This window comes from Artemia franciscana, chromosome 20 (assembly GCF_032884065.1).
Source record: "Artemia franciscana chromosome 20, ASM3288406v1, whole genome shotgun sequence".
In the NCBI taxonomy this organism is placed as follows: Eukaryota; Metazoa; Arthropoda; class Branchiopoda; order Anostraca; family Artemiidae; genus Artemia; species Artemia franciscana.
The window spans coordinates 2,813,972-2,838,727 of record NC_088882.1 but is presented as its reverse complement, the minus strand read 5'-3'; the positions used below and the strand labels follow the sequence as shown (position 1 = coordinate 2,838,727).

Sequence of the window (24,756 nt, the reverse complement as noted above, 5' to 3'; positions counted from 1 at the left end):
TTTTCCCACCAAGTTTCATCCTGATCCCTCCACTCTAAGCGTTTTCTAAGATCTTAGGCCCCCCTCAATTCCCTCCAATGTCACCTGATCTAGTCGGGATTTAAACTAAGAGCTCTTAGACACGATATCCTTCCAAACTTAAAATTTCATTAAGATCCAATCACTCAATCGTAAGTTTAAAATACCTAATTTTTTGTAATTTTTCAGAATTACCCTCCCCCCTCAACTCCCCCAAACAGAGCAGATCCGTTTTGATTATGTCAATAACGTATCTAAGACTTCTGCTTATTTTTCTCACCAAGTTTCATCCCAATCCCTCCACTCTAAGCGTTTTCCAAGATTTTAGGCCCCCTTCTTACTCCCCCAATGTCACCGGATCTGGTCAGAATTTAAAATAAGAGCTCTGAGACACAATATCTTTCCAAACACCGAATTAGCCGGCCCCTCACTCCCCCCCCCCCAGATGGTCGAACGGGAAAATGACTATTTCTAATTTAATCTGGTCCGGTCCCTGATACGCCTGCCAAATTTCATCGTCCTAGCTTACCTGGAAGTGCCTAAAGTAGCAAAACCGGGACAGACCGACAGACAGACCGACAGACCAACAGAATTTGCGATCGCTATATGTTACTTGGTTAATACCAAGTGCCATAAAAAAGGGCAATGATAATTTCATATAAAGTGATCTTGCAAAAAAAATATAAGTAATACATTGAAGGCTTATGTCTCTTTGAAACAGGTAATGATTTGGCCTAAGACTAAGGTGGAAATTCAGGTTCATAATTCTAAATTGTAGCCAGCAGGTGAAAATCCAGATTCACAATTCTAAAACTGTACCCAGTAGGTGCAAATTTAATCCAGCTGCCTAAGGCAGGCTTTATTTAACTATTTCTGAGCGCTCTGATCTTTAAATCACTGTCTCTAATCCTACGATATAAAAAAAAATTAAGTAAAGAGCAACAGTATAACTCAAACAAATACCAATTAGCCTCTTAATAAGGGAAATTGTCCCCCAGCCCCTCTTTAAGCTAAATTTGGACTTTTTCTCAAATACTTCAAAAACAGATACTCTAGAACAAGAGAAGAAAGAAATCACAATGCCTGATTGATGTAATTTTTGTTTATACAATAAAACTGTTACTTCAGATGATTTGATAGGCAATCGGCTAAAAAAACACTTTCAACTGCCCACTAGCTGCACTGAGTTGTTGTGCTCAAGAATGCTTTCAGTAAAGCACTATAAAATTTCAGCGTTGAGAGGGAGAACATTACCACTCATATTTAAGATAATTCCTATTTGTTTTGAGTTTTAAGGTCACTCTTTTAAAAAATTATTTTGTTTTATTATAATTTTGTGCAAAAAACATACTCGAGAGAGAGACAGAGGAGGGAGGATAAACACAGAGAAGGGGAGAGAAAGGCTGAAAAGAGCAGGGGCGGGAGAGAAAAAGGAATGTAAAATAGAACACAAACCCTTGTTGGAAGGTGAAACAAATTAGGTAATTCTTAGCGGACATTTGGATGAATTTAAGAATAAGAGGTGAACAAGCAACAGCATGCGCAATTAAGAAACGTAGAAAGATTTATCCAATTCCATCCAAGCAGTGTTGAACAAATGCTAGATAATAAGCTATTTGAGACAAATCAAGCCAATAATTTCTAACACTAGCATTTTCAACCAATAGAAAAAAAAAAACATTTTCTCGTCGGAACAACGTTCAAATTCTAATTTCACACTCTTCCCTTAAAGATGTCTACCGGTTTTTGGTCAGTTTTTCGCTCTAAAGAAACAAGCAAAATTAGAAATTGGAATAAAACTTAAAAGGAAAGAAGAGAAAGTTTAATCCCAGTGTAGTAGGGAAGAGAACCTTTGATGCGAAAATTTAAAAGTTCTTCTCCTAAAAATGTAAATGGCGATCCTTATGACTTGTCTCAATTAGGAAACGAATATAAATATTAAGTAGCGATCAATAGGGCTGCTAAATGGAAGCAAATTATTTCTTTTATTAGAATTTTGATGCAAAATTTATTAACACCTAGACGTAAAAACACAATTGATTTGAAACAAAAAAGAAACAAAATGCATTTTAAAATAGCCCATAAAGAACATAAACCGAAACCTTTCCCTCAGTTAGTCTAAAACAATGTGCTAAAATAATACGTTGCCTTGCTGCTTTAGAATCTAGTAGTATTTGCTACTTTTTTCTTTATGAGCAGAGGTGACTTATCGAATTCTTACGCTTATGTCTTTGCAAAAATGAAATTCACATTAAGAAAAAAGATAAACTACCACCTTTATCATATAGAATAATTTAGAAATTAGGATATTATAGTTTACTATTTCCTCTGAAAGAAGTTTTGAAATTTTTACCATCAAAATAACTATTATGAGAAGATACGAAACTGGGAAAAACCTCGAATTAATGACGTCATAATCTTCTTTTCAACAATAGAAAATGATATGACGTCATACTCTTTTTTTAATAGAAAAATGCATGACCTCAAGACTCCTCTTCCATAGTAAAGAAAAATATGACGTCATCTGGCATTTTCGTGTTTATAAAGGACAAAACCATATATGACCTATTCAGTCTTACTGTGAACTACCAAGTGTTAGTTAATGCAAATTAGAATGATCTCTGAAGAATTTGATGAACTAGTCCTCCTGGCGGGTGATGATGAATTAATTTCTCATGAAACCCTTGTATATAAGGTTAACGTTGAAGGTTTGCTAGGTGAAGATGTATTTGAACAGCCACAACAGAAATTAAGTGAAGAGTTGAAGCCAGAAGAGAGAAACTTAGAAAAGATACTGGGTGAAGAATCCAATAAAGAACAGATCATAAGTTCATCTAATCCTGAAGATTGTCCCACGAGTATCAAAGATTTTTTGTCACCAGTTGAATCGTCATTCAATTCGAATTATATGGAGCAAGAAAAACGACGTATCTTGAAAGAAAACACTGAATTGATTCAACAAGTCAAATGTGTGCAGGCAAAGAAGAAATCGACAGTTTTAGTTCCAGATAACAAGCCAGATATAAAATCTAGAATAAGCGACTCTACAAACACACAAGCTTATTTCCACGATAGAAACAAATTTGTGCCATCAAGTAACTCACTTACACCATTGCCAGATAAAGTGATACAGAAATTGGACGAAAAACAAAATTATCCTGTGAAGCGCAAGCTTGAAATAGATGCTACAAATAGGCCAGAAAATAAGAAAAAATGGACGCCCATAGTTTGGAATTCGAACGATTTTGTTCAAATAGATAAGAAGAAAAATAACTCATTTTCTCGGAAACCTTGTAAATACGGACTGCGATGCCGCTATGGAAGCAAATGCAAGTTTACTCATTAATGTGGCTATTTTCTTTTTAGTACCATTTATTCAAAATTTTAGCAGAAAAGGGAGTTGAAAAGAAGAATTGGAGAATTTCGAAATTATCATTCTTAAGTAAATTTTTGTTGCATTTTTCCCAGTTGTAAATAAAATTTTTAGTATGACATTTTTTTTTTTTAAGCTTAGTCGCAAGACCGGCAATCAAACAACTTACCAATGAGACAAATTATAAGGATCACCATGTACTTTCTAGAAGAATTTTCTCCCATCAAAGATTTTCTTTCCTACCACACTCGGATTAAACTTTGCTTTTCTTCCTTTTAGGTTTTGGTCAATTGTTTCACACGAAAGCAATTTTCAATTTTGCTCATTGCTTTAGAGCGATAAACTGACAAAAGCCAAAAGATATCTTAATCTTTAATGCAAAGATCTCTGTTCGCAGTTCTATAGCTTTTGGTAGTAGCGGGTGCCAAATTAAAAAAAAAAGGGCAAAAATCAGCCAATAAACTAAATTCCACGATACAGCATCTTAAGAAGGCACAGTTTTTCTTTGAAGGCGCAGTTGTCTTTGGGAATCAACAGGTTGAAAGTGTTTGAATTTGTGGACAAAAAAGGCTTCAAATCTAATTCATTAATTTTGCTCATTTATTTTCACAATTCAGCATGGCAACACTGGCGAAAATGTGGCACAACGTTAGAAACTTCATAATCTTGAGACAACAAAAGATAAATCTTATAAAATCACGGTTTTCAGGTATCAACAGACTAAGGGGCAAAAAATATTTTTATTTTGTTGTCCTTGGAGTATCATAGTGGATAAAAGCTCCCTTTTTGTGTACTACCAAAATGGTACTAATGCTGTTCATGTTTAGATAGGTATTTATAAAAGTCTTTCTTTTGTCGAAAAAACTTTCTAAAACAATTTCAGGGAACTTCGTTTTTAATCAAACTTTTTCAGAAAATGTTAATTTTCAAAATACGTCTTGTTTCTTCTTTGCTTCAAAATCTGTTGTATTTCTACTTCTAGGTAGTAGGAACTTTTAAGTAGAAATCAATACACGAGAAAGAGGAGGAAGAAAAAAGGCGAGCAATGGTTTGCTTTGGATGAAAGTAAGACTGGCACTATTAAATTCTTTTGAAACTACCGAAATTGCAATGGTTATTACTCATTAGTAGTATTAGGAATTGTAAATTAACCAGTCACTACAATAAACAGATGGTTTAGCATGCTACCGTCACTTGCAGGCTAGTCTTTCACTTGCATCGTCTTACTCCTGTTTTTACCATCAGTCTTTGATAAAATACCGTCGGTTATTGGATTTGGAAGCAAATAGAAGAAACAAAACGCTATTTTCAAAATCATTATAAAAAAACACGTAAAAAAATTAGCCTTAATCGTTGTCTTTGAAAAAAAAATTTCGTGCAAGTTGACCATTTGACATCAAATCGGGTACCTAATTTGCCGTAGCAATTTTGGTGGAAGTTAACTCTCTTAAAAAAAATACTCCCCCTCCCATCCCCCTTAGTAAGTCCCACTAGTCCGTTGAGAGAATTCACTATAACTCTTTAACACGGTCAGCCGACGTTGGGGCTTGCAAAATGATTTTTAAAATATTGAATTTTCTTCAGAGGAAAAAATTAATAGAAGAACAAATAATTGAATCTCAAAATTCCAAATGACTTTTCCTTGATGTACCCCCTCCCCTCCTCCTGTTCGCAAAATTTGAGCTTCGCCAAATATAGTTTAATGCTCTCACTCTTTATACTAGAAGCTTTTATTAGCTAATGTAATAGTATTTGATGAATTCTTGTAGGACAACTTGGTCCTACAAGAACAAATAAATTGAACCCGATCATCAGCCGCTATAGTTAGGCTACTAGCGCGTTAGACTTTGAATCAGAATGGCAAGGGTTAAGTTCCTTAATCAGGCATTTTTATTTCAATCATGGTTTTCTGTCTTATATATGATTATGTTTCAGCTAATTCACTATTTTTGTTGATTTTTGTGAATTGTGAAATGTTCCATACGCTATTTTTGGAATAAATTACCCCCCGGATACCAGCCTGTTGCCACTTAGGGGCAACAAGTGTAGGCATATGGTTCTGGAACCACTCAAAGTTTTATCTTCAAAGAAGGATTATTATTGTTATGTTTATTTATTCATATCATTTCTTTTTTTACTATTATTAGACAGAAAAAAATTATTTTTAATGTATAGCTATAAAGAAATCATAGCACTAAGAACCTATTAGCATATTTTTTTTAGATATTTTTCTGGTTATCAGGTTACTTTACAACTTTTTCTTGTTTATTGCTATTCCATACCTATATGTCTAATGTTTTTCGGTGTTTATCAAGAAGAAAGGGGGATATGTTTAGTGAAATAAGTTAAACATACCACAATTTTGCTTAGGTTTTGAAAACCTTAAAAATCTTCTTTAGAAAAATAGTTACTCTTTCCAAACTGTCGAGGTTACCCACCTTCAAAAATCGTGTACACCATTTCGTGCAGCATAGATTGCTTGGAATTATTTGAAAAACGATCAGAAATTAAGTAAATTTTTGTTGAACTGAAAGTAAGGAGCGACTTTAAAACTTAAAACGAACAGAAATTATACCGTTTATGAGGGTGCTGCCCCCTCTCCTGGAAAAAACTAAAAAGATCATTGCAGTGTTGCTTCTGCATTAAAGTTCAAACTTAAAACGAACAAAAATTATTGCTTCACAGTCGATCTAACATATATTGATAAAGGTAGTACAAATAAACCGAATAATCATATTTCCCTACCTTTGCAGGATTACAAAAAACTAGAGCTTTATTGAAAACACAAAACACTATAGGAGTTTTTATACAGTAAAAGTAAACCGAGTAAGGTCACTTTCTACAGTATAAAATTAAAGCATTTTTTTGAGTAATACTAAAGTGTATTTCTTAGAATTTAAGATTGTGTATTACTCACTATCGGTATTATAGATGGTGAGACCAAAATGTTAGCTGATAAATCAATCCAATATTTCTGTATGCTGTTCAGTGACTTTGCGGTTAAAAAAAAAGTATTTATCTTTATGCTTATGTTTTTAAGATAATTTTAATTTTATACTGAAAGGCACTGATATCACAGCTGGTGTAAGACTAGGAAAAGCTTTATAGATTAGTTTGTTGTTGTCAGGCTACGTACTCACTTTTAAATAATAAATCAACATTCTTTTTTTTATACTTGGTTTCTGCGTTTTCAGTAAAGTGCTAGTTTTCTATAATCCTACAAACACAGGGAAATATGATTCTTTGGTTTATTTGTACTAGCTTTTTGATATATGTTAGATTGACTGTGGAGCAATAATTTTTGTTCGTTTTAAGTTTCAACTTTGCTCTTTACTTCCCTCAACAACTTTTTTTCTTAATTAATGGATGTGAAGAGTAACATTAAACCTCAAAATAAAAAGATTTTTTGTGTTTTTGAGAGAGACTACCCCTTCCTCATCCAAATCTCCCCTTTATGGTCACAGAAACTTTGGAGGGTGCTCATTGGACCAGAAATTGAGAGTTCTAGTCCTTTTTTACAAGTTGAAAGGGATTGGAAACCAAACAGCCGCGGAGGGGGGATTATCTGAGAGAGTATTTTCTGGGAAGGGGAGGGGTAAACGCCGGCTCCCAAAGGTTTATGGATTCCTATCGTATCTATTCCAAATCATTCAAAGGGTATGGGTACAACCAGAGCAACTGCTGCAAACACCGTAGATGGGGGGGGGGGTCTGCTGCCCACTTTGATTAAAATATAACTTTGATTCAACTTTTTTGCTTATATTTGAGTATGGAAGGGGGAGTTTTAATTCTCCGGGCATCACCAACCCTGTTAATGGCTCTGTATTATTGATATGATACAATCATGGTTGCAACGGTTGCTACAACCTAAAGAGCGAACCACAGCACAGAGTAACCAAAAGTCAAAAAATGCGTTTAGAAAAAAAAACTACCTAGTGGAAAAAATGCCAATTGACACTGATTCAAGAATGATGACTATTACGTCGGTTCGTCTTAAAAATAAAAGTTTATTGTAAAAAGAAATGTGATTATGATGATTATCGAATATGATGATTTCGCAAAATAAGTCTGAAACCCCTCGAAAAAGGTGTCAGATCAAAGTGAAAAGTGTAGCATTGGAACCAGCATGGCTAAAAATCTTTTACAGGGATATTACAGTCCCCCACTATAGGCAACAAGGAAAATCACTTTTTAGCATGGGTAGTATTGATGTCTCCTTTTCTTTCTTTTTTCTTTTTTTTTCTCTAGCAGGGCTAGGGGTGACCAGAACATCATAGAGTGATGTATAATAACTCATTTGAATGGAAATTGAATGTGCTAGTGACCTTTTCAAGTGATTAAACAGATTGTAGGGCAACTAGCCCCCCCTCTAAGGACCCCCTCCCCCCCCCCAAAGTCATTCAATCAAAATTTTGAGACAGCCATTTTGTTCAAATTAGTTTATAGGTCTAATATCTTTCGTTTTGTTGATAATATAACCCTCCATAGTCCCTGGGGAAAGGGCTGCACACTTTATCGGTATCGGACGTATCGGTATGAGCGCATTGTTATTGGGCGTATTGGTATTGCAGGTATCTTAAGACAGATCTTTAATAGCTCATAGAAATATATTGCTCATATCGACGGCCTTCCTATAAATTCTACCATCAGCAAGTTAAAAATGGCACTAAAGACGGCACTCTTGGTGCCATTTCAATTGGAAAAGCTGGGACTATAAGGCTACCAAGACTTTTTAGAATGACATTTAATGGCTCATTTCCTAGCTATTGTTCATATCTACGTGATGTTAATCAATTCTACCATCCGTAAGTGTGATATAGCACTAAAATAACACTTCAATATCACTGTTTAAGTAGAAAAACTATTTTCTATTCAAAAACTATTTAAAACGATTCAGCGTGAAAAATTCATTTGAAAGAGACTTTAATATCTAATTGTTTTTCCGATCGCTCCAGAAATTTCCCCTTCAGTGGAAATTTCTTCCTGAAAATACAAACATGCTGGAAATAGCCCCCGGACAATCATCAGGAAAAATATCTACATGCAAAATTGAGTTGGCAAAGAGAAAGTAAGAGAAATAAAAAGAATTTCGTTTAGAAATTATGTCAAATCTCTCCACTGTAAAATTTACACTTGAAAGCTAGCCCCCAGAAACCCACCCCAAACACAAAGTTCTCCCTTCAAAAAAAGTTTGTATACTTCCCTATAACAAATACTATACGTATACAATAGGCAAATATCATAACTTGCAGGTCTCTCCCCATGGGCTGTGGGGAGATGGGGTGGTGTTACCCCTAAAAACATAGTTTAACTATGCTGAATAAAATGATTATCTAAAAATTTTGATTAGACGACTTTGGGGAAAACATGGGCGTGGAAGAGACCCCTTCCTATGTCCATTTTTTTTACAAAAAAAAATAGCCCCCCCCCCCCCCCCGAGGGGGGTCAGTTGCCCTCTAATATTTCAGGTCACTTAAAAAGGGCAATAGGAGTTTTAATTTCCGTTCAGATGCACTCTCTAACGATCTTCTATGACCATTATTTCGATGCAATCAACTCTGAAAAAAAAATAGTAGTAATAATGAAATAAACACGCAACCGTTATCTTTCTTTTGGCAAAAAAAAAAAACAAGATTCAATAATTTACTATATAGGAGCTTGAAAACTTCTACAGTAGGGTTTTTTCTGGTACGCTAAATCTGATGATAGGATCTTCATTAAGATTCCTTGACTTTCAGGGGATATTTACCCCTCTTTTCGAAAATCATGCAAATTTTCTCAGGCTCTTTACTTTTGATAGGTAACAGTAAAATAATTTTATGATTTATGATTAATAATAAATTCTAGATAAATTTGCACATTTGGAATCAGCATGAAAGGACAATTCTTTTGATGTGTCTATTAATATCAAAATTCCGTTTTGTAGAGTTTTGGTTACTATTGAGCTGATTCGCTCTTCACTGACAACACGAACTGTGATACAGAATTAGTTCTAACGGGGTGACGAGGGGAGGGTGGAGGTAGAGCAGATGTATAGTCCCCAGGCCCGTAATCAGGAATTTTTTGGGTGGGTTGTTTTTCCACAGAAGGGGGGGAGGGTACAAAAAACTTTCAAAACACATCAGAACTTGAAATTGATTATGAATTCCACTTGATTTTTGGCTAACGCCGGCTCCCTTCTATTAGATCTTCTATTAGATCTCTATAAAGATTAGCATTCTTTATGTCTTTCTATAGCCGCCGTCAACGAAGCAATCAAGTCAAGCCGTAATAAAACAACCTCATTGGGACTTCCCATGTCAAATTCAATCCGCCTGTTTTTCAAAGTTGCGATAAATAAAGGGTATTGACAAAGTTAGACGTAGCCATTGAAAAAAAAGACACCCGACATTTTCTTATATGGTAACAGAGTCAATAACTTGTTTAAAATAACATATAACAAGAGCAAAGAGCTCATATGGCACTTGTGACGAGGTCGGAAGAGCCAAGAGCTTATATGGCATGAGCTCTAGCAAAATTCTAAGAATCAATATATTGATTTTAAAGGAAAATTAGAGGCTTAATGTCGGTCGGGATTTAAAATAAGAGCTCTGAGACACAAGGTCCTTCTAAATATCAAAATTCATTAATATCCGATCACCCACTTGTAAGTTAAAAATACCTCATTTTTTCTAACTTTTCCTCTCCTTTCAGCCCTCCCCCAGATGGTCGAATCAGGGAAAACAACTTTATCAAATCAGTTTGTGCAGGTCCCTGACAGACCTACCAATTTTCATCGTTCTAGCACATCCAGAAGCACCAAACTCGCCAAAGCACTGGACCCCCCCCCCCCCCGGTCGTAAGTTATCGTAAGTTAAATCACCCGTTCTATACGGGTGATTTAAACTTCTATCGTAAGTTTTATCACCCGTTCGTAAGTTAAAAATATCTCATCTTTTCTAATTTTTCTAAATTAACCGTCCCAACACCCCCCCCCCAGATGGTCGAATCTAAGAAACGACTATTTCTAATTTAATATGGTCTGGTCCCTGATACGCCTTGCAAATTCCATCGTCCTAGCTTATCTGAAAGTGCCTAAACTAGCAAAACCAGGACAGACAGACAGACCGACCAACAGACTGACAGAATTTGCGTTCGCTATATGTCACTTGGTTAATACCAAGTGCCATAAAAACTATTAAACTCCCCCTGAGCATTATTGGCATTATAAGCTGTAATCTGACAAAAATAAAGTTTGTGGTGTAAACAGAGGCCGTTTTCGAAAAAAACTAAAACGGGAGTTTTTGAAGAAATCAGATGACATAAATAAAATCCAGTTCGTACGTTTAATTTAGATAACTAAGCTGTTTCAAACTATATGTCATTCATATTTTCTTTTATTTCTACCATCTTGAAATAGAGCGTTTTAGAAATTAGAGTGCGTGTGACAGTTTTTTTTTATATTTAATTACCAATGGTATTTTTGGAAAAAATACTTCGTACATATTTTTGGCCGCGTTTAAGAGTATAGATATTTTCTCAGTAAAAAATATTCTCGGAATTTCTCAGTAAAAAATCCCAATTTCTGAGAAACATATTGAGCATTGTTTAAGATAGGAAAATGGCATTAGATCAAACTGGAGTAGATTCCTCTTAAATACAATGCTGGAAAATCCGACGTTGTGCTTTTGAACTTTAAAGGCCCACTTCCTACTGAAATTCTGCTCATAAATTCAAAAATCCACATATATGACCAAACCGTTTAGCTTGGTATTCACACTGGAAATACAATTTCTCACACTCATCATCTCCTAACGGAACACATCAAAAGCCGCATATCAGCTTCATATGCATCCCTAGTCTCTGTTAGGCTTCACTTCAGACGCCACAATTTGGCAAAGCTTTAAAACACTGTTGCTCTCCCTCACATCCTCTATGTTGCACCCTTCGGGAAGATTCTTACAAATGCAGATAAATCAAAAATACGCTTCAATCTCTTCCATTTTGCAAAATGCATACTGAGACATGCAATTCAGAGCTTATCAATAGTTTTCATATAGCAGAACCTATGACAGCTGTAGCTAGACTTACAGAGAAAAAAAAAGAAAAAATTCAGAACATGCTTGGAACCAACTTCTAGTTACATTGTTACGGTTGTTTAGTCTTGGTTTTCTTTTTCTTTTTGTCATTTTCTTTTCATATGAAGACGGGTTTTCAATAAGGAATAACAAAAATAATAGGCCATTTCTCTTTCACTAACAGCCCATAAGCCACAAGATGTCTGTCATAACTGCATTGCAACTATCTTACATTAATATACACAAGTTTACAGCACCTTAATGGAAGTGGGTCAAAACATTTGGTAAGCCATTGGGTGGTTTCTCTTGCAGTTGGAAATTGCCACACTGTTTAGAAGTTGGTTGCCATGACAAGACAATGAACCAAGAAACTAAGTCTTTCATTCTTAAATGTTTTTATTTTTGTGGGAGATGAAATTTGCGAACTTCTAGTAATGTGTAAACAAAGCAGGCAAATTAAGTGTCAAAGAGAAGAAAGAGCCGTTTTCTTTAGAGGCATTGCAGCAATTATGATAGGGTAGACCCTATCAACTCAATAATTTTCGCCATGATGAGATAGCCTCCTTTGTCCCTCCTATTCTATGTTATGATGCTTTTGTTTAATCTTGTCTTTCCTTATATTTTCATCTTAATTTTCGGTAAGTTTGAAATTAAGTTAATAATAGATAGCTTCTTTTCAAGCTCAGCTCCCTGTTGGCTTAATTCAATTATTCGTGTTTGTTTTGTGTGAAATAAATATCTTGAATAAGCGCGGGCCCTTCCATGATGTTGTAGTAGAAAAGAAGACAGCCAACAAGAAAGAGTCACAAGAACTGATGAGAGACACCATGCCATGTACAAAACACTCCATGCAAATAAAATGTGCAAACAGGCATGTCATTTTCTGAGCGTCAAAACAAAAGGGCAATTTACCACTGAATAGAAGAGGCAAATATATGTTTTAAGAGCATGGACTGCCAACCCCTACTTTCAGTCATCAAAATCAAACTACTCATTAAGCAAATAATCACTAAATGAAAGACATTCAAAATTAAGAAAACAGTGCAAGACATATTATAAAAGATTGGGATTACAAACAAAAAGAAAGCAACAAAGGAAACAGCTACACACGAATGAATAGAATATGATCAAACGAGAAAAAGCACTCAAACAGGAATAACTACTCAAAGTTACCTCTGAATCTGTCTCAAAATAGCTGATCATTTGTATGACATTTGGATGACAAAGACTTTGCTGTATCTCACATTCTCTTCTGATAGTTTTCAATTCATTCTCTGAGTGTCCAACCTGAAAACAATTGAAAATCAATTAGAAAAGCAAATCTTTCATTATCCTATGATTGGCCTTGGTGCCCTAGTTTTGTCCTTCCAATTAACACTCCTTTAATGACCTCTATATAATCAAGAGTATAAAAAAGTTTAAACATATACATTCATAAGAGGTTGTTGAAGAGGAAATGGTGCACCTTTTTCCCCACTGCCATACCTCAGGTTCTCCAATGACACGAATCAGAAAAGTTTTGTGTGACAAAAAACTCATTCTTTAAGTGTCAGACATAAAAGCAATTTATCAGTTAATTAAAAAAGCAAATACTTGTTTGTTGGTGATTAGGCTGTAAGGCCTAATTTAAGCACTCCAAACAAACTCATTAACTGACCACAGAACAATCAAGTGCCCCCAGTTGACAGGCACTTAGTAAATGATTATATAGCCTCTATGCATTATTTTTTTCCTTGGCCAGTTGAAGGAGTGGTCATAAAAACTTAGGAGAGGTTTCATTTGATTAGAATTTGAAAGTTCTAAGGCTGTTTTTAAGAATCAAAAGTGATAGGGTTAAAATAAGATGCAATATTTCATAAAAATAAAATTTCTTATATCATTCACATATTGGTGACATTATGCTAAATTCTTAAAAAAAATAGTAGTTTAGTCTTTATAGAGCATGAGGTTATGTTAGCAAACATATTAATAGACAGCATAAGTCAACATAAGTTTACACTTATTAACTTTAAGTGAAGAGGGCGAAGAGCCCCAGTGCCCTGCTTATGAACTTGACTTATTCTAATTAAAACTGTTTTGTGTAAAATCTGAATAACAAAAAGTTTCTGTATCTTTGTTGTGTCCTGATAGTTTTCAATTCATTATTTGAAGATCCAAACATAAGGGCAATTTAGCAATAAATTAAAGAAGCATATATTTCTTTTTAGCTTGGACCTTGGGGCCCTATTTTCAATCCCCTAATTAGACTCCCTAAATTATGCTTGGGCAATTGCAAGTGAAAAGGCCAAAGATTTATGTTTATGAAGTTGGAAGAGAGGGGTAAGTCAGCTTGGACACTAGGTCGCCACTTTAGGCACTCCTGTTGCACTAACCAAGAATTTTTCCGACTGCTTTTGGATGAAAATATTTTATTGAGTCCCACATACTCTTCATTCATCTTCTGACTATCCTAAAAACATTCATCAATAAATTGAGTGCAGCCATTTTGGTCTGAAGATGATACAATGTTGGACAGAAGATAAGCCAGATTTTAAAGGACTAACATCCCAGGGTTTTTGTAACGACTATGTGAGAGTTCGTCCAGTTGAGAGATACAGTTTTTGAATCAACACAATGCTGGAAGTGGCTTCTTCAGAGTTGGGTGAAACCTAGATTGGTGGTATAGGGTTTGGTACATCATAAGCTAGACTGTTAGGGGATTGTCAAGCTCACTGGTAAACACCAATGAAAATTGCAGATCAAACAACTTCTTGCAGGTCAGTACCTTCTGTTCCATTAGATTTTTTTTCTGGTTCTTTATTTAATCTCTACTACAATATTTTCTAGATATGTATTTCTAGACCTTATTGGGATTTCTCTTGCTATCATACACATGCTTGGACCTGACACTGAATAAACTTGTTTCATGAGATTTTGTAGTTGATTTGAACCTTTTTTTTAAATCCTGAATTCATGGTTCTACTAAGTTTCTGATTTGGCCCTAGTCTTCTACATTATTCCATCAGAAGGTTTTAAATGGGTTTTGAACCTTTTTTCAAAGGAGTCAATAAGAGAAAAATTTAAGAAAACATCCCCAGAAAGATCATTCTAAACTAAAAAGCAAAGCAATGGCCTTTATACAAGAAAGCTTATGTTGGTTGTTCCAGTATTGCCTTAGTTGGTTTTGCTCTTCAAGTAATTAAGGGGTCATGTATGGGATTCTTTTGGAATTTAGTTTGATGAATAAGCATAAGTTTGATGAATGTGCACTTTTTTGGAGTGTTATTTCTGGAAACTAATCCACTGTTGATCTACATCTCTACTTCACCCCTAGTTCAAGCCCCCCACCTCTGCTTGTGGTTTAGTTCGTGTAAGTCTTCATAGGATATTTGTGATCTTATTGAAAGCAAAATTGACTTCAGTCAAAAAAGGGTCAATTCTACCCAGAAGATGGTTGTTACTTATGCATTGTCTAAGGAACACCAAATAAAGGAAGGCTCGTCTCTCCAAAAGGCAATCCCTGGTTGTATTTCGAGTTTCTGAGGCACAGCCAGATCATATGAAGGTACTTAGGGAAAGGTTAACTGACCCTTTGTTCAGGTAGGAGGATCAACTGGAGTCCTGATCTTCAGTGAAAGGTGAGGAAGTCGAAGTAACCATCAATCAATAAATCACCTTTGAAGTTTGTAGTATCTTGATGTGGTTTCTCTTTTTGCTCATGAATAGAAGCTTGAATTTAGAATCCAAATATATTAGATAGTGCTTTATGTGATAAACGAGCAATCCCTGGTTGTATTTCGAGTTTCTGAGGCACAGCCAGATCATATGAAGGTACTTAGGGAAAGGTTAACTGACCCTTTGTTCAGGTAGGAGGATCAACTGGAGTCCTGATCTTCAGTGAAAGGTGAGGAAGTCGAAGTAACCATCAATCAATAAATCACCTTTGAAGTTTGCAGTATCTTGATGTGGTTTCTCTTTTTGCTCATGAATAGAAGCTTGAATTTAGAATCCAAATATATCAGATAGTGCTTTATGTGATAAACGAGCGTTTTGTCCAAACACTTTCCCAAATCCCAAAAAAAGTGATAACTAACAAAGAGGGTAAAATAAAATATATGTTAAAAGATATTTTAAAAAGAGCATATAAAAAGGGGGAGGGAACAAAACAAGCAAGCAAACATAAAACTTGGGTACCACCAGTACCTAATAATAAAAAAAAGGAAAACTAGCAGATAGTTTTATAAGTAATGAAGGGGGAAAGGTTTTTTCATATCTGGAGGTAAAAAGGGAGAAGGTTTTTGCAGGACAGTATTTTCTCTACCATCATTTTTTTTCTGATGCTGTATTTAATTTCTACTATAATATTTTCTAGATATGTGGTTCCAGTGCTATTTATGGTTTCTTTTGCTATAATACACAAGCTTCAACTCAAAATTGAACTAAATTGCTTGGTGATATTTTGTAGTTTATTTAAGCTTTGTTTTTATTCCTAAATCCATGGCACCAGGAGCTAAGTTTTTCTGATTTGGTTCTATTCTTTTACAATGCCCCATCACAAGGTCTTAAATGAATTCTGAATCTTCTTTCAAAAGAGACAACAGATAAACTTTGGGGGGGGGGAATCAGCAAATCAAAAAGCAATGTTGGACAAAGCTATTCTTTAAAGTGAACTGTTACTGGTGTTTTATCCTTAAGATAATTGAACCAAGCTATGTTCCTTTGTGCCAGTCTTTCTGGTTAGACAATGGGGGCACAATACAAGAAGGATTATATGGATTTGTGGAAAACAGCTATCACCACTACATCAAACTCTCAACTAACAAACTGGAGGATTATTCAATTGGCTTAATTCTCCTGCCAACTTGGCAGCAGTATCGAGAGAGCAGAAATTAAGCTCCTCCAAGACATTCAATCTTGAGCAGAAAAAGCCTTGCATAGAAACTGATTTAGACTATCTGACCATCTCATCCTTAGATGACCATGTAGTCATTCCCACCTGGTGGCCATGAGGTTGACACCAAAGGAGATGCATCATGGGGGTTTCTTCTGGCATTCAGAAGAGATGGCATACAAGAGATCTCATAGTAGAAGAGATCTCATCATACTTTGCACAACTTGCAGGGAGAATGAAATATGTATTGTATGGGGCAGGAGGTTGGTATTTATGTGATAAAATTTACCAGTGAAGTTCCTCTGTCATTTGGAGTCCTTTGTATTGGGTTACATCTAGCTCAAAGTTGTGGTGGTTGCTGGCAAAGTCTGTGTGCCAGCTGACAACAGGGTTGCACCAAATTTTGTTGAGTCTCCCTAGGATGGAAGTTGCATTGGCAATTTGCGTGTTGACTTTGCTCCCAACTGGTCCATCACTTGACACAATGGAGCCAATTTATAGGAAATCTAAAATGACTGCTACTTGATTTTAGAGTATTTTGACTGCTGGAGGGGGGGGGCATTGAAATGACTGTGGATCAATAAACATAAATTTTATTTTACTCCATCTGATGTTGAGCCCAGCTTTGCTAACTCCTTCTCTTTTGGCTGTCAGCACTGAACAGAGTTTTTTGCAGGCTAGAGTCATGAGTGCAATGTCGCCAGTGAAGTCAGCATTGCTTAGAAGTCTGTCACCACATTTCAGGTCAAAGTTCGGTTGGGTAGTTGTAATCATGATCACACAGTCCACTGCAATGAAATAGTTCATGAGCTGCTTAGAATTCGTTCATATAGTCTCTCAAAGGGAGAGCAGTACTTCTTGGACATACTGGTAGTTCTAAGCATCAGCCACAGCAACTTACTATCTAAAGAGTCATAAGTGGCATTGAAGTCAACAAAGCCTATGTAAAAAAAACTCTCATGTCTTTTCTAGTACTTATTGAAAAATGATTATCTCTCTGCTGGTGGAATGACTAGACTTGAATCGTATTTGTTTAATTTATTTGAGGTATGCTAGAGTAGCTGTTAAGGAGGGTCATTAAAAACAGTTTACCATGTACAGAGAACAAGATTAAACCTCCATAATTAGAGCAGTGGCACCTTGATTGTTTCCATTTCCATAATGGCAGAATTGTTCCTGCCTGTCAATCCTTTAGAAAGCTCTCTGTGCACCACCCTATGCAGAACAATGCTTGGAGCCACAGAAGCAAGGCAGGAGCTACATACTTCAGAAGCTTGACAGCTATTCCACAGCAACTGGGCACATGGTTATTTTCAGCCTCTTCATTGATTTACTGATTTTGTCAAGGGGAAAAGGGTCTTCATTGTATAATTCTACTTGAAAAGTGTCAAGTAGAATTATATAGGCAAGCAATGCAGCTCTTATCAGATCTGGGTCAGCATCAGTATTAAGGAGGGTGGAGAAGTGGTTTTTCCATCTCTCAAGCTAAGATGTTGCATCTGGTAAGGAGAACCCATCAGGAGAATTATACAACCTTTACTAGCAGCATCTTCTAGCACCTTGGCCTTGTCTTAGACGAACTGTTTCTTGTTGTAATGGATGTTTTTATATTATTTGTCACCTTGTTAAGCTTGTGGTATGCTGACGTATTGCCAGTGATGTAAACTTGATCACACTTATTATAACTTTTAGGGTTTTGTCTGACAATTGATGGGATTTGCACAGCTATTTTTGACCAACAGAGGACTCAGTTGCTTTTAAGATATTATACTTGAATCTTTCCCATGTTCCCTTGGAACTGAATAGGGACTCAAGGCATTCAAATTTATTTAAGATTTCCACAGTTTACTTTCTATGATATTACAATCTTTCAGATTCTGGAGATTGAAGCAAGCAACTCTAGCTCCTGACTCACATTTCTTGAGACAGAGACAAAGAGATGCAGCAATGAGTATGTCTTGCCTAATTTGGCTCACCTGTAAATTTGGTAGCTGGTTGTAGATAATCTCCATCTCTGACTTACAATGATGCCATGAATCTATGTATATCCTTTTCCTTTGGAAGAATATGTTTATAATAGCAAGGTTGTTCACTTCATAGAGCAATAGGAGATGGGCTCCATATTCATTGACAGGGTCTGCAGTAACTCCATTAATCATGCCACACCATATGCCAGCTGTATATAAGACAGTGGCATTGAAGTTCCCCAGAAGTATGATGATATCATGGGACAATATCTGTGACAGTAATTCTGACAGCTGAGAGTAAAACTTGTCTTTGGCAGACTCATTGGCATCCTTAGTTGGGTTATAACATACTACTATACTCCACTTTCCATTGTTGAAGCCATGCTGTGATTATTCTGTCTGAGATTTACTGGGATGATATAAGGCACTTCTTTGCATCTGCAGTCAGGACAAGGCCCATGTCCTTAGACTAAATTTTTACAGTTACTAGCAGGTAGAATCTGTTCCCTCTGAATTTAGAATTATTGTGAAAAAGATAAGTCTTGATGACAAGGTTGCCATGTGAATTTCATGTGAAATGCACTTTTTTTATCTCAGAGGAAGCAGAAGAGTAAAAAATTACTCTTTTGGTGTGCTAGCTTTCATTCATTTTGAATGTCAGTACTTGATAACTTTGTCAGAAGTGTAGTTAATCCAAGGAATAGGGTTACTGACTTGTACATTTTTAATTTGAAATGTACTATTTTATACCTCAGAGGCAAAGCACAGGCTTTGGTAGCCATATGCAGGCAAATTTTTTGACTTGCACTCTTTTTTAGCACAGATCATTCTTTTTTTAACTTGATTTGCACTATTTTTGATGTCAGTGGTTGGCAACCCTGCTTGGTGATGGTTGCTATTGAGATATGATTGCTCATCAACACCCAAGCAAGCAGAGCTTTTATTTCAGAGACGTTTAGCATCTAGACATACTAGGTAACAAATCTAAAGCCACCTTGGTAAGTTAGATTGGAGTGTTTGTCAGAACTCGTCAATGGGCAGGAAGGGTTAATAGTCAGAAGGATATAAAACATCTGAGGCAGTATCTGATCTTTCTGTGGCAGTTATTTTCAGATGAATGGTTGTCAGCCCTGTTAATCCTAGGCCTGTGGATTTGTAGTCCACTAGGGTCAGCTCAACCCACCCTGACAGGATTCATTGCCAGAAGGATATCAAGCCCTAATTAGAGCAACCATTGAAATGCATGGGGGAGAGGTTTCCAATGGAGACAAACCTAGCACCCAGCCTAAAAATTATAGATAGCAAGTAAATTCCCTCTCTTAAGGTTTGTAAATTTCTCATGGCAATTCCTTTCCCATCCTAATGGTAAATGTTTTAGTATTGGTTCAATTGGTTTTGTTCTCTTAGCACATGGGGGATCATGTATGGAATATATTGAACTTGTGCACAAGTTTGATAGATGTTTGCTTTTTTGGGATGCTGTTTCTCTTCCATTGTTGGAAGAGAAACAACTTCCCCAAAAAGCACTAATACCTAGTTCAAGCCACTCAACTCTGTCAGCTGTATAAGGCTTCTTAGAATATTCATTTGTGACCTTGTGGAAGGCTGAATTGACTTCAATTACAAGGTAATTACTTTTCTCAGAGGGGAATGGTAGCATATGCTTTATAGCCATTCCCTAGGTATCTAAGTATCTAAGGCAGAGAAAGATCATTTGAAGGCATACAGGGAAAAAGTCCAACAGACCTCTGTGTCACCTATCATGGGTCAAATGAGAATCTATCTATCAAGTAAAGGGTGTATCATTGAGCTGATACAAAAAATAGATGTAAAAATATAGATTCTTAACCTATTTTTAATTTTTTATGACTCACTTTGATTTATTGACCTTGAAGCAGGACTTGCTGCCTTAATTTTTTTCAATATTTGTTTTAGGTATTTTTTCTTGTGTCATGACATACTCATGTCAGCACTAGCTATTGTAGTGAATAAAATATATTCTATATTCTAAGGGTAGGGAAGTTAAAGTAACCATCAATCAATCAATTCCCTTCAAAGTTTGCAATGCCTTCATGTGCTTTCTCTTATGACCTACCAATGAAAGCTTGAATTTCACATCCAGATGCATCAGGCAGTACACAATGGGAACAAAACAGGAGCTAGCAGTGTCATAATGACCTCAGACACAAAATTAAAATCCTGAAAACAGCAGATACCAAAGCATCACAAATCCTTGACAAAATTACATTAAATCACAATAGCCACTGACAAGGAAGAATCCTTTTTTATTTTTGCTTTTATTTAAGAAATTATATAAGAAAGTATTTTATAATGTTTTAAGTTAGTTTCAAAAATTGTATAGAGTTTCCTTATGGAGAGTAGAACCATTATACATCTACTAAGAATTTCATTTATTGTTTTTGACAAGGTTGCCAACTGGACATAATTTATGTTGAAAGGACATACTCTTATGTGCTAGGATACAATAAAATAAAATGGCAAAAACAACACATTTTAGAAATTTAAGACATAAATGGGTGAAAAAGGGACATATTTTGTAGATTTATGACATAAAATGAAACATTTCCCAAATAAATATATATTTCAGAAAAAAAAATGTCATTTTACAGAAGTAGTCTAATATCTTTTTTTTTTAATATCCAAAATATGTCAGATATGTTACAAGTAAAGGAATTTTCTCCAGAGTAAAGGATTTACATGTATATACAAGTTTAATGCTTTCAAGTCATTTTATATGAATGTTTTACATGAGTTTCTTTTTCATTTTAATTATATATGTTGTTAAGTGGTTGCTTTGAAACAGGTTTATAAAGCTTCTTTTGGGCCATAGTACAACTGGTAAAATAAAATAACCTCTGGTTTATGAGATTTCAAGATGGACACACTTTATTAAAATATGATGCATTTTTGGATGCTCAGGGGGCATATTCATTGACCACTGATTTTTAGTCTTAGTTTACAATTACTGCTCCTCAGAGGGAAACACTATAAAAATTTATTTTTTTAATTGTAAAATACTTATCATACTTAAATAATTCATAAAAATGGTTCACTTTAATGTATATCCACTACTACTATGCAAATATATTGCTACATTGCATATTTTCAATGCAGTTTTCAATTTGTGACTCTTTTCTTCAAATGGATTTAATTGCAAAGATGTAACATCAACAAAATCAAGAAATGGGAAAATTCAAAAGGTAGCCTGCATAATTTTGGCTATATATTTGCAAATTAGGGGTGGGGATTAAATTAAAATTAAATGCTTTTAGAAATAATATAAGTAAGTAGACCTATTTTTGAAATTTGTTTAGCCTAAAATTGTTTCCAGAATGTTATAGTGCTTTCTTCTCAGGAAGAGTAGTTGAAAACTAGGATTATATTTTCTTTTAGCCTACTTTAAAATAAATTAGTAGTGCTATACCTAGGAATATCAGGGAAGAGGGGTGCATCAGAAAAGTGGCACCATTATTTGGAAATAGCAAAAAATAAGGAATCTATGGTATTATTTTTAACATATTTCCTGCAGAAGAGTCTAAGCAGTAAATAATACCCCCTTTCCTACCTGGTTCCTGTCTTTTGAATAGACCTAGTTTTGACCTGATTTTCCTGTTGGTAAAGATTCATTCAAGAAGTCTTTGGTCTTCATAATGTAAAAAACAGTTTCTTAGAAAATGATTAGGTAAAATTCTAGTTGAGTTACATCTTGCTACCTCAGAAAGGGGTTAGGTTAGGAAAATGAAACTTTCAGGAATGGGTCTACAGGCTAAAGTATATTCTGGGAAGGTGATTTAAAGTACCCACCTCCACTCCTTCTCCCTCTAGAGAGCCCTGAAATTCACCTACATGACAGGTCTTTACCTATTGAACTTTTGACAAAACAACTTTTTACCTTAATTTTCAGTTACCACTTGCTTTTTCTCTGCCTTTAGTTCTAAAAATAAAATTTCTGTTATTTGAGTAGAATTTGAGCCGTATCAATGTTTTTTTTTTCAAAATTTAGGAAATGCATTTGCATATCTTTAAAACCTTACAAATTGGTATTGAGCAAAGTTGTGAATCTGAAAACAATTTGTTGTAATTTATTCAAGCAGAAGATCTATTTTGCAAGGTTTCACTTCTATAATACACAATTTTTGAAGGTCATCAAAGGTCAGGGCCCTCTAGAGGGGGAAGGAATGGAGGTAGGTACTTCAAAATACCTTCCCAGGATATATTTTAGCCTGTAGACTCATCCCTGAAAGTTTCATTTTCCTAACCTAACCCCTTTCTGAGATAACAAGAAGTCAATCAACTAGAATTTTACCAACAATTATTTTCCCTAGTCAGATTCTCTGAGAACCAGAATGGGATAATGGAGCAAATTTAAACCAAAAATTAAACCGGGCTTGCCTAAGCAAAGGCCTAATTGAAAACTTCCAGCTTAGCTTTAGCCTACCTTTGGAATAAATTTTAGGGCATAGATATTGCCACTGGATTTCTCAATGGCTTTAAATACTTTTCCAAACGATCCTTCTCCTACATTTCCAAGGATTTTGAAATTTTCCATTTGTTTAAAGCCCTCACTTCTTCTTCTTCGGAAAAATTGCTTGATGTCTACGGATTTGAATTGAATACTTGTTGGATAGTTATTGAGAATCCTTTTCTAAAGCCAGATTTTGCCTCCGGTAAGAGGTTGTTTTTTTTCTACAAACCATTTAAGTCTCTTTGTATCAACTTTTCCATTACTTTCCAAAGTACTCGGAGTAGCAATAAAAGTCTGTAAGAAAAGAATTTATTCTCGAGGTTGACCTTTTTTCTTAATTCGATTTATGATAGCCTATTTCCAACACCTGAGAATTTTCTTTCCGCCATATTTTTTTATACTGCAATTAGTAAGTTTTTGCAGAACTTCTTCCCTGCTTGCTTTGCCCAAGTGTATCCTATTTCGTCTTCTCCCTGTTCTGATTTCGTATTTGCTGCATCAAGGCTCAAATTGAACATAATCATTGAGTAAGGGCAAATTAACTTTTCTTTGAGCTGTGTTTTTCCGTATAATTTGCAGACTTATGAGTGGTCATTTGGTGTTTGGACTTTGTGTTCTGAAGTCATGGGGGAAAAACTTTTACCTTTTGGCAATTCACACAGGGTTTAGAGGTAGTCGTTGTCGCGCTTACGTTCCAAGCTTGTCCGTTCCAACAAAGCGCTCTTTCTTGAACCTGGCTCTAAGAGACCGAACAATCATGGATTATGAATTTTGTGCAAGAATGGAAAGTCGAAAATATGGATGAGGAGGCTCAAGACTTGGTGTTTTTGTGTGAAGTTTTGTCTGAATTGGGGCTGCATATGCTTATGACAAGCTGAATTGGGGCTGCATATGCTTATGACAAGTTTATGGCAAACAAAAAAAAGGATATGGACAAGGGAAATCTTTTGAGAGCCAAGATTGTTGTTTGAATGCCAAATCGAGCAAAACAACAAATGAATATTTTAAAAGAATAATGAATATTGGGCTCTTTCAAGGAAAAAACTCTCTGTTATTCACAAACACAATAAGCTTTTCAAGAAAATCGGCTTTTATGATATTCCATACCTGTGTCACTTGCTCTCCCATTCCTGTTAAATTTCTTGCCAATAATCTTCGATGTAATTGGTTAAAACCTAGTCTTTGTTACTAGTGAGCTTACCTAAATTGAACTGTTATTACGCCTGGGGCTGAGACTCTTAGACCCGTGTGAATAGGAAGTTTTTGCCAAGTCGTAGTCGCGATTAAGATTGAGTCCCGTATGAATAGAGACTTATATTTATACCTTTGAATTGATGCCACTACTTCTTCTTCACCCAGTTCATCGTCACCACTACTCTTCATTGTGTGATAGAGAAACTTTAATAGCAGAGCATTAAAAAGAAATCTAAGAATATACATGTTGATTTTTAAATTTTGAAGTTTGTCACACATCTTCCTAACACCACTCGAATCTTCTTTTAATAAGACTAATTGAAAGTTTGTATCAAAACTAAATGTATAAATTGCTTTTTATAATGAAATAGCGCCGATAAACAACAGTAGCTACAAGCTATTTTTTTGAAAAATAAACACTGGCATTTAAGAGTTCCCTGAAACACTTTCCAGCTTGACCACACGTCTCAAAAGCAGCTGGAAAGTGAAACTGAAAAGAGGAAAACGGGAAGACTCCTGGAGAGCAAAAACTAGTGGAATTCGTTATAGGACTGTTATTTAGCATACCTGTACTTTGTAATAGGAACTGGCCCTGTTCATTTTTTCCATACAAATTTACTTTCACAAATTTAGCCATTTGCTTTCAAGTCCCTTAGTCCATCTGATAACTTCACATAAATGTGTTTTCCAGCTCTATTATCAACGGCCTAAAATAAGGCAAATTTTTTCAGACTCGTAACTTTTGATGGGTAAGACTAAACTTGATGAAACTTATATATTTAAAATCAGCA

The 24,756-nt window shown here is 35.3% G+C and overlaps 1 protein-coding gene across 2 annotated transcripts in view; it reads right to left on the bottom strand.

Annotated features, from left to right (window-relative positions):
- The window catches only part of LOC136040279 (serine/threonine-protein kinase cst-1-like), a 91,230-nt gene extending 68,336 nt beyond the window's left edge, over window positions 1-22,894 (bottom strand). For both annotated transcript variants that reach the window (XR_010620659.1, XM_065724523.1), the window contains exons 1-2: window positions 22,745-22,894; window positions 12,622-12,735 (exon numbers count right to left, since the gene is read on the bottom strand). Coding sequence is in view for 1 of the 2 variants with exons in the window: in XM_065724523.1 (XP_065580595.1) it covers window positions 12,622-12,735; window positions 22,745-22,855 (225 nt within the window). In the remaining variant the exon portion in view is untranslated. The remainder of the gene's footprint in view (window positions 1-12,621; window positions 12,736-22,744) is intronic.
- Window positions 22,895-24,756: the final 1,862 nt, after the last annotated feature.